This window comes from Poecilia latipinna, unplaced genomic scaffold (assembly GCF_001443285.1).
Source record: "Poecilia latipinna isolate Pla-1442-1.1 unplaced genomic scaffold, P_latipinna-1.0 Scaffold1877, whole genome shotgun sequence".
In the NCBI taxonomy this organism is placed as follows: Eukaryota; Metazoa; Chordata; class Actinopteri; order Cyprinodontiformes; family Poeciliidae; genus Poecilia; species Poecilia latipinna.
The window spans coordinates 91,858-102,822 of record NW_015114493.1 but is presented as its reverse complement, the minus strand read 5'-3'; the positions used below and the strand labels follow the sequence as shown (position 1 = coordinate 102,822).

The following is a 10,965-nucleotide window of genomic DNA, read 5'->3' as shown; positions in this document are numbered from 1 at the left end:
TAAGAGAAAGTAGTTAAGGGAGAAAATTTTCAAACTTACATGTCCCTATTTGAAAAATGTTTGAACCTTAAACCTCCTTGAGTAGCTGAGCCACCCTTTGCTCAGTGTACAGAATTAGAAAAGGAAAACTGTCAGTACTTGCAAATAACCAAGAGATTAATCCTCTAGATTTCTGGAACATGGCCATTTGTAATCCAATGCAACAAGTGGGAGGGAGTCTGCAACCTGAGCCACAGACCTGAGAGCCAAGCCACTCAGGTGTCTCTTTCTAACCGGAGACACGACAGAAGACAGAGAGCAAAGGAAATAGAAAACAAAAATGGGAGCACATTGTCATTGAAAGTACGGTGTGGTTGGACTTCATTTTATCAGATAAAACTAAATAGCATATGGACAATGACATAATGAGTATTGCAGAAACAGGTATGTTTAATTTGTAAACTACAGTTTCGTAGAATTACTTCACGCTGTATTTTTCTTGTTGTTCCATTATCTTTTACCCGTCCATTGACCCTCTACCCCATGTCTCTTCACAGATCCTGCTGCCAACACCACTGATATATCAACTACAACAACAGTAAGGGACAAAAAATGAAAAATGATCAAATTAAATGTTTGTACAAGTATTTATTTTAGAATTTATGTAAACAGATGGTGCATTTGGCAATTCTGAAGTAATTTTCATGTGTATTTTGTATTTTTGTAACTTTATTTGTGTTCATTTCTGTTTCCTGGATAATATTTCAAGAAAATATACATGAGAAAGTTAGAACAAATGAAGATAAGAAGATACTGGACTTCATAAAATAATTTTTAAAAAAGTTTCAATATTCACCATCTGCCTCCTTTATTAGTGACACCTAACTTCTTATTTGCACTCAGAACAGGTTAGCCTATCCCATTGCAGAAACTCAATGTATTTAGGCATCTAGACACAGGCTATTTTTAACACAAGGCAAATGGGACCCAAATTACATTCCCCCCTCCCCAATATGTGACATATATCCCACTTTTTATTGACCGTCAGAATGACCCAGTTACGTGGTACTAAGTTGTATGATTGTTTTCAAAGTCTGAACAGTCATGTGTCGCATTTTATCTGACTTTTATGACATTGATGCGAGACGTGTGTAATTTTACAGCAGAAAAATCCAGATGCTGTAAATCCAAACATAAACAAAGGCTGAAAATTAAAATGATGAACTTATGAATGAAGTCTGTCAGTGAAGTGCATCACTGACAGACCTGGGGCCTCGTGAATAAAGCGTGCGTACGCACAAAAAATGTGCGGCGCCATATTTTACGCACAAGTTGGCATGTATAAAAATGAACTTTGCGTCAAAGTTTGCGTAAAGCAAAACTTAAAGAAGGAGCCATGCGTTACCGATGGTGGTGCAACTGCAGCCATCCTTCAGTCGAGCAGTCCGTTTTGTAAATGTGCCTTGTCAGGGAAAACCCCACAAGCTGCAGTGATCAAGCCAAGAGAATCCAGGTGTGTTGAAAATGCCCAATCTGGAATCGGGCATTTTCAACACACCACCACGTAACACCACACACTGCAAGTCGTTGTAAGATTGTGGTAAAGGGAAAATCGGGACAAAAAGAAAAAAAAAAGGCTTTAGTGGGAACACCAACATGACGTCTTACACCCCTCCGGCCACAGCAAAGTTGTCTGCGGTAATAAAAACTTTGGGGACCACTGCCTTAGATGCACGCTGGACAAACGCCCTCAGATGAAAGTCCATTTCCTTGAGTTTATGGAGAACATGCTGAGTAGAGGCCACGCAGAAGTTGCTCCACCTCTTGGTAAGGACCAAGAATGTTGGTATTTACCCTTGTTTGGGGTTTATCACCCTAAGAAGCCCAACAAAATCCGAGTAGTCTTTGCACCATATGAGGGTGACTCACTCAATGACGTATTACTCACTGGCCCTGACCTCAACAATAGTCTGGTAGGAGCATTGATGAGGTTCAGGAAGGAACCTATGACTGCAGACATTGAGCATATGTTTCATTGCTTTGTCGTCACAGAAAACCTCAGAGACTTTTTACACTGTCTCTCCAGTGAAGTTATTGAAAACCATATGCGAGTGCATATCTTTGGGAACAGTCCCTCTCCCTCCGTCGCCATACAGTCTGCAGAGAGCTAGTGTTAATGGAGAAACGCACTTTGGAGAAGATGTGTGCCAACTCATTGAGCGGGATTTCTACGTTGATGACACGCTGAAGTCATTTACCACAGAAGAAGCAGCAGCTCATATCCTAAAACAAGTGCAGAACACTCTTGCATCCTTTAACCTCCGGTTACACAAAGTGACCTCTAATAGGCCAGCTGTTCTAGAGGCCTTTCCATCTGAGGATTGAGCTAAAGACATCGAGAACTTGGATATTTTTGCTGAGAACACAGTCTGGGATTGTCTTGGAACATAAATACAGACAGCTTCACATTCCAGTTTACAGACAGTCAAAAGCCCTTTACACGCAGAGGTGTCCTCTCTACAGAGAGTAGTCTCTATGATTCACTTGGATTTATCGCTCTGATCACAATTCAAGGCAGACTATTACTGCGGGAGTTTAGCAGTCTAACAGAGGACTGGGAAGCACCCTTTCCAGAGCATGAAGGCTGAGTGGACAAAATGGAAAGACTCCCTTTGACATTTGCAACATCTCCAAATACCGCGGCCTTATACTTCCCTCTCCACAGCAAATGCCCAAAGGAGAGAGCTTTGTGTTTATGCCGACGCGTCGGTAAAAGCCATTGCTGCTGTTGCTTATATAAAGGTCTCAACAGCAGACAACACAGAAGTTGGTTTTATGTTTGCAAAGACAAAGTTGGCTCCTCAAGCTGGTTTGACAGTTCCGAGATTGAAGCTATGAGCTGCAGTACTCACAGTTGAAGTTGCAGAGCTGGTTTTAGGAGAAACGGACTGTGCATTTAATGATGTTGTGTACTACACTGACAGCAAGGTCGTATTGGAGTACATATACAATCAGTCATGCAGATTTTATGTCTACGTGCACAACAGAGTTCAGCGCATCGTCCAGTCCACTCGCCCAACTCAATGGAAGGACATAGTATCCGAACTCAACCCAGCTGACCAAGGGGTCTCGATCTGTACCAGCAGGACTTGAAGGATCACCCTTTCTTGCTAACTCCTCTCCAGCTGTTGTGGCTGGCATATGTGTCGACCGACAGAAGAGATGCTAACAGCACAGGCCTGCATCGTAAAAAGTGTTCAGAGAGCATAATCATGTTCATTACATGTTGGCTTTCTGCTGAGCACTGAACTAACCTTATCTTCTATAGTAAAAATTTTAATAAATAAAAAAGTTACATACTGCAGCTTCAAGTGAAATAATTTTAAGGAAGTGTAACAACCGGGCCCCTATGTGTATGTGTACAAAGGGTTTGCTCACACACCCACTAGAAATCTGAACCCAGCACCAGCAGGATGGACAGAGGTCTCATTCTCGTGGCCCCCACCGTGATAAGACAGTATAATATTAGTGCGGCCCACAGAGTGAGGGACCTCTGAAGGAAGTCCCGCCCGCCGTTCCTCGTCATGGCTGACATTCGGTGCTAGGCTAAGCTACACCGACTTCATGCTCACTACGCTTGTAACAATAGTGTGGCGGATGATGGAACAGTCCGGTACCAGTTGCTTTTTCTTGCAGTCGCCATTCCGGTACTTTCTACCATTAACAAATGCCACGATCAAACGCAGAGAAAGGCGACTGCTACCTGGCTGTTTGTCATCCCCAGCTCTGTTGTGACACGTAGAAGCGGTAATGACGTCACGCGTCGAGACGTTCTCTATACGTTGCTAGCTGGCTAAAGATATCTATAAAACGTAGAACAAGAGCGACGCCAAGTGGAATAAACTTAGGGTGCGTTTACACTGCAGCCTAAAGAGATCCGATTCCGATTTTTTTCGATGTAATGCGACCTGTATCTGATCGTTTCATGACAGTCTGAACAGAACAGGTCGGATTCTTTACGAATGTGACCCATATCCGATACGTATCCGATTCAAATGTGACCTACCGTCCAGGCCGCATTCATCCGAACTGAACGTCACTGTTTCTCAACAAATTCTGCGTCCTGATATGCGTAAGTGGGAAGAAAAACAACTATGACGGAATATAATGAGGATTAAGTTAATATGCTGCTCCGGTTGGACAACAACTTCAAATATGTAAGCTAAGCTCCACCGTTAGCCTCCATGTTTACTTCCGCAAACACTGAGCACTTCTTCTTATGGTGGATGGCAGAACACTGAGAACGCTGACGCTATTGCGCCCTCTACTGCGCATACGGGACACTTTCAGGTCGTTTGCCTGTTCAGACTGCAGAACACATACAGGCCGCATATGTGTGGCTGTGTGAATTTTTAAATCTGTCATGGTCATAAAATGATTTTGGGTTAACTGCATGTTGATCAGTTGGATGTTTAAATAAATTAACTTTACATAACTTTCATTTAGGAACTGACGACAGAGATAGGTGGAGGTTCAGACAGCTCAAAGATCGAAGTGGTTTCAGTTACGGAAGAAGATTTCCCCCCGGTAGAAACGCCCAACACTCTTATTGTCAGTCCCCTTGGCAGCTTTATTGCAGATTTTCAACCAGAGAAAGATCCAGGCAACCCAGAAGAGCTTCATTCTCAAGCTGCACCCAGTCCAACCATGCCAGTCACAAAAGTTCAGCCTTTTGTTCATGGTGAGATATGTTGATGTTTTCAATATGAACACACTTCCTGTTAATCATGGCAGTTTGGCAAATAACAACTCTACTTCTAGTGGCAAAAGTCTTAACTTGCTTGTTGTGCCATTACTATCCTTTGAGTGATGTCCACAAAACCATACTGTTCTGATGCAGGATAAGCATGAATCTCTCCCAAAAATGGTTGTAACACCCTTATTTCTGATCCAATTTCTGTAAAATTGCAGATGTGGGTGGTATATCTTACATATAGAGATATGCTCGAGATCCCGATTTAGTTTCTGGAGATCCTGAAAAACTTATCTTTTTGGGTAAAAATGCGTGTTTGTACAGTTTCTGCAAAGCTGGTAGTGGTGGTGGAGGCATAAAGAACGACTTACAATGTTTCCTATGGTCTAGAGATGTCCCAGATGACGATATCAGGCTGAGAGACACAAAGCTGAAGTTAGTTTCCGATTGCAGCTTCTGATTTGGGAAATGGCTAAAGGGCGATTCCACCTATTTTTTCACAACCTCTGCATCTTTCAACTCTAGTTAAAAAAAAAGCTACAACCTGACTAGATTATTCTGCTCTAATAGCAGAATATTTGAAACCAAGTGTGAGATTTGTGAAACTTCAGTAAAGTGGGCTTTCAGTACTTTTTATGTATTTGGATCACACTACAATTGCTCCAACATCTACACACTTCAAAGATGGACAACATTCTTCTATCGTAGGCACAATCCATTTCGCATGCCAGCCTTTGTGAATATGAAAAACATATTCTGATTATCAGAAAATACAAAATACTGGGAAAAATCAGGGGTTCAGCTAAATATTCAAAATGTTATTGTGTTTTTTTTATTAGCAGACAATGACTTGGTTAAGGGATGGAAAAACAGAGTCATTCTTCATCGATTTGAACTGCTGATCGCTTCAAGCCTCATCTTGATGATGTTTCTTGTTCTCGGGATTGGCCTCGGAGGTAAGGAGCCCAGCTTTGTGTTACCTCTGTGGACCTGGCAATGACTGACTCAACCACAAGAACCTAATGCACAGTTGTTGTACGGAAAGTATTTTTTCTGTTCCAGGGTTATCATCAGTTCATTAGTGTTGTGAACAACTGTTTGACCCCTTCTCGATGTCCTTTCTTTTTTTTTGGAGGTTTGTCACATTTCAGTGTTTCGGTACATCAAACCAATTATATTAGTGAAAAACAACACAAGTAAACACAAAATGCAGTTTTTAAATGACGGTGTTTATTAAAGGAGCAAATAACAGATTAGGCAACTGCAATCAAGCGTTTGCCATGAGTCCTCCAGTGCTGTGGAGGAATTGTGGCCCACTCATCTATGCAAGATTGTTCCAGTTTTAGTTCTAAGGGTTTTTGAGAATTAACTGTCTTTTTAATCTCAAAAGAAATGATTATCCATTATTACCCTGCACACATTTTTCATCTCTTCATCTACAGTGGGTCTAAGCTGTGTGGGAAAGTTTCGCTGTGGTTCATCATCCCAGTGTGTCAGTACTATGGCTCAGTGTGATGGAACAATGGATTGTGAAAACCATGAAGATGAGCTTGGTTGTGGTGAGATGCACTGGTATCAAGACACATTTCATGTCTCTGCAGCTGAAACCAGATTTACACACTGTACTTTATTTCCTTCACTGTCTGGTGTAAAATCAGACCAAACATTTTCTATTTTAGGTAAGCAAGGATTACTAGCATGGCTTCTAAATTTTGAAGACAATTAATAAAAATGTATTAGATATTCTTTTTTTTCCAACTTTCTTCAAAGTTAAAAGTTTACATAATTTGTTTTTGTATTTTGTATAACTGACTTTTTACCTCTATGACGTCAATCAAATTTTGTAGCTTTTTACAACAGATCAATATACCTATTAGCACCCAATGTCTTTAAATGTTAATATTCACATATGTCATATGATGTCCCTTCTTCATGATCCCATCCATTTGTGAACTGCATAGATCATACATGCACATACCAATTCTAAATTTAGTTTAAGAAAATCCAACAGTGGAGTACTGGATGGTATGGAGACTTTAACTTTGTAGAATTCCCTCATATGAGCATTCATGCTGTCCTATTTGTCAACATTTTACTGTCCCTCATGCAGATTGAAAGACCAACTGAGGTTGAAAGAATAGCAGTATCCACTGTGACGTAGGAGTTTGATAGTCTAACGTGTGGATGGTGGATTGTTGTGGCAACAAACATCTTAGATAGATATTATGTTGTGACTGTTGTCATTGGTTGGGTTAACAAAATTCTGCCTAACATCAGTAGCTGTTAGCGAGCAGCAGCACACTGCTGGCGGATATTTAGTGTACTACGAAGCAGAAAGCTGACATCGTTGTTTCTCCCTACATCCAGTGGGTGGCACAGGTGATAGTAGCCACACAGGCACACCTGCTAGAAGGAAACAAACACACCCACTACAACTCTTTCATTCTATTGGTTGAGAGGTTGCCAGGCGACTGTGACAAAAGGCAGCTCAATGCTTTGTAAGCTAGCAGAGACAGCCTGAAGTGACTCAATTCCAATTTTTTTTGTCAAATCGGATGTTTTTTTTGCAGGGCCGTTCACATTGCCACACATATGCGACCTGCATGTGTTCTGCAGTCTGAACGGGCAAACGACCTGAAAGTTTCCCACATGCGCAGAAGTGGGCGCAATAGCGTCAGTGTTCTCAGTGTTCTGCCAACCGCCATAAAAAGAAGTAGTGCTCAGTGTTTGCGGATGTAAACATGGAGGCTAACATGTCTGGAAACATAATCACTGAGAGTGTAGCATATTCTTTTGAGATATAAACAGGAAACCATGTTATTCAGCCAGTACTTAAAAGATTGAGGTGAGGCAGACTTCTACTCTGTGAGAATGACATCCATCCCAAAAGAGATGGCCTGTTATACAGGCAAAGGAAGAGTGGAGCAAAAGTCAGATACCCCAAAGATGGCAATAAAACAGTCTGAAGTTATATTCTGTCTGTATGCACCTCAATAAAGACAAAAAATGTCAGACCAAAAAGCTGTTAAATCATGGGTCAGGATGGGTTAGGTTTTTTTTTTTTTTCTCTGTGCGTGATCCGGCAGGGTTTTTTGTGTGGTTTTGGAAAATGACGGTCTGATGAGAGCACTTCTTCTTTCCCTGCTGTCCAACTGTGAAATTTCCTGTGCTCCTCCTGAGCGTCGCCCTAATGCAGGAAGGTTAAGTTAAAATTGAGATTTGTCTAAACAAACATACAGATAACATTTTACTAACTGTTCTGTTTGTGATCTCTCTGTTCATTAGTACGTCTGAGTGGCAGGAGATCAGTTCTGCAGGTTCAAAAGAGAGGAGAGTGGAGGACAGTGTGCTCTGAGGAATGGAACATCCAGCTAGGGATCTCTGCCTGCAAGCAACTGGGATACTCAAGGTCTTCTTGCTTTCTTCTTTTTTAATATTAATTGCTAATTTTGAAACATATTTCTTTTTCTGCTTAGAGTTAGGTTAATATTTTAATCTGAAGCTTTAGCCTGTTATTCTGTTAAGCTCCACAGACAGTGAAGGCAGAAAATAGTTTGTCATTTAACTTAAATGACCTGACATGAACAAAGAAATTAGAATCAATACACGATTAAACACAAGACCAACAAGTTGAATATTTAATATAGATTTCAAAGATCAATATACCACTGTTACAGGTGCTGAGTTGTGGCGTCTCATTAGTATGCACTGTAACTGTTGGAAAAACGGTTAATTTTATTGTAACATTTATTTCATTCATATCTCACAAAGTGGTTACAATTTAAATATAACCACATTGTTTTGCTGCTATTGGTATTATTACAGTCTGCAAAATAGTGCAAATCGTTCGTGAATGTCAATTCACGAATGATCCGATTCTTCTGAACAGCTCTTTACTAAGAATATCAGACTGGAGCCTCACTGAGAGCCGTTCTTTCTTCTTGTAGTGCTCTGCCTACACTGCAGTAGCTATTATTATTTTATTTAATTATATACATTGATATTTATTTAACTCGCAAATAATTAAAACCCAAGAACTGCATGCACATTGCTCTTTGATTGTTTATGTTACCTGTCATGGTGACATTACAACACTGTGCTGCCTGGCTTCATGCAGCGGGAGAGAGGGTGAGTACAGTCATGGTGACCGCCTTTTGCTTGGTTACTTCTTGCTTGTTGCTCCTTAGTCAGTGTTCATAGTTGAGCATTGTTTACAGTTAGTGCGTTAACTCCAGTGCTGTTTAATGGTGCAGATAGTTATGGTTTCTGACATGGGCAATATGGGCAAACACCCAGGGTGTTATCTTTTTAGGGATGACACGAGACCACCGCGGATTGTGACATGGAGATTGGACTTTGTTCTGCTTTTAATATTGGTTAAATTTATTTCAGCTCTAAGTATTTCATATCTATGTGTTTTTATGGGAATGTGAATCTTTCAGGTCAATTTGAGAAGCAATTTTGAACATATTTCACGTTCCATCATGTCATTTAGCGCGGGGGGCTGGTCTTGGTTTTGACTCAGTCTCAACTTCCCTCAGTCTTGGTCTCGGACCCTAAAAGTCTTGGTCTTGTCTTGGTCTCGGATTAGGTGGTCTTGACTACAACACTGTCCACAATGCCTCCTTTTCAACTCCTCCGGGATTTCTGGCTTCAGCTGTGGTATTATTTCAGCTTTTCTGATGTTGATCAGCTGCTCCCTGTTTCACTCCAACCAGACAGAATCCAAAACAAGAAGGAGTAGCCGTCAAAAAAAGCTATTTTCTTACAAAAAAAGCAGGAATGACTATTTGAAAAACTGAAAAAATCTCAAAGAAAGCAGAGATACTCCAACCTTCTGCCACCATAACCTACTGAAAATTATTTTGAAAGGGTATTTGGTGCTAGAGGAGGACAGGAGGACTTAATTCCTGCTGTAATAATCTACCTATGATTGAGGAACCATTTAAGGTGTAGCATAGTGAACAGATTTTTGCTCTGAATGACTTCAATGTCAACATTTATCAAAAGCACAACAAACAACCTTTGGAAGCTGTCATTTTACAGTAAAATAAATAGTTTCTTGTACATACCTATATTTTTATAAGTGTGTTTGAAAATATGTTACTAGGCATGTGGAGTCCTCCTACATCTCACTGACCTCCATCGAGCAGGACCTTCAAACCAACCTAATTTCCATCAACTACAGCCAGGCAGAGGTCATTAAGCTTCAGAGTGCTGCAACCTTCAGGTATGCGACATTTCATCATCACAGGTGAGGGAAGTTTATGCAGAATAAGCCTGACAATTCTTTTTGACCGAGAGAATAAAAAAGAAAACTATTTGCAGCAGTTTGGATGAGCCTGTCTCTCTATGAATAAGAATGAACTAAGAAACTAAACTAAGTACAGAGGAATAAGCTGGTATGGCAAGACCTTTTGAGCAATAATTAATGCAGGGGACTGTATGGCAAGAACAAACAGTCACTATTTTCAGATAAAAGGTAAACTAATATTGTGGCATGGGTTTGTTGGGACCATGTCTCGTACTAAGAAGAAATATATTTTACAGACAATAACTGTAAGGAACTTATCATTTATTTATGTTTTTAATTAGATTTTATTTTATATATTTATTTCTTCAATATTATTTTTCATGTCAGTGTTAATGTCACAATGTTAAGTGACTAAATGACACTTTCAGTTTGACTCACTTGGATTTGACTAAGAACCAGCTTCATTCTTTGCAACTTCTGTTCAGTAAAACTATTAACCTAAAAATCAATAGAAAGGTCTATTGAAAAATATCATCCATGGTTCTGTCCCATATTTATATGGCACTAAAAGGATATTGCAACTTTTGTTTTTCCACTGAAAGCTCTGGTTTGCACAGCAAATGCCATGTGGGCGAAGTTTTATGGATATGTCCCATTCTCCTGAAGGCAGCACAGAGCTGCACCAGAAACTGATTATGATAATGTAGTTGCAGTTCTATCCATGTTTTAATGTTGCAGAGCACAGCCTTTTTACAAAGTTTCAAAGTTAAAACTGGTATTGCTAAGTGATTTATCTTATCTGGCCATTTTGTGCAAGATTTAGTAACATCAGAGCAAGATTTTTTTCCCACTCTGATTGGCTGCTGATAGGGCTACCAATTTTAAGTTGAATGTCCATTCATTGCATTTTTCTTAGACACCTTTAAAAATAATTTCTGTTCACATGGCTTTTTTGTTCTTTGGAAACTAATAATTCAGT

At 40.1% G+C, this 10,965-nt stretch overlaps 1 protein-coding gene across 1 annotated transcript in view; it reads left to right on the top strand.

Annotated features, from left to right (window-relative positions):
* The first annotated feature begins 404 nt into the window (after positions 1-404).
* Positions 405-10,965, top strand: part of tmprss3a (transmembrane serine protease 3a) — a 21,281-nt gene continuing 10,720 nt past the window's right edge. Inside the window, exons 1-7 of the mRNA XM_015015015.1 lie at positions 405-423; positions 537-577; positions 4,486-4,720; positions 5,572-5,688; positions 6,175-6,291; positions 8,018-8,141; positions 9,843-9,962. Of these exons, the coding sequence (XP_014870501.1) occupies positions 405-423; positions 537-577; positions 4,486-4,720; positions 5,572-5,688; positions 6,175-6,291; positions 8,018-8,141; positions 9,843-9,962 (773 nt within the window). The remainder of the gene's footprint in view (positions 424-536; positions 578-4,485; positions 4,721-5,571; positions 5,689-6,174; positions 6,292-8,017; positions 8,142-9,842; positions 9,963-10,965) is intronic.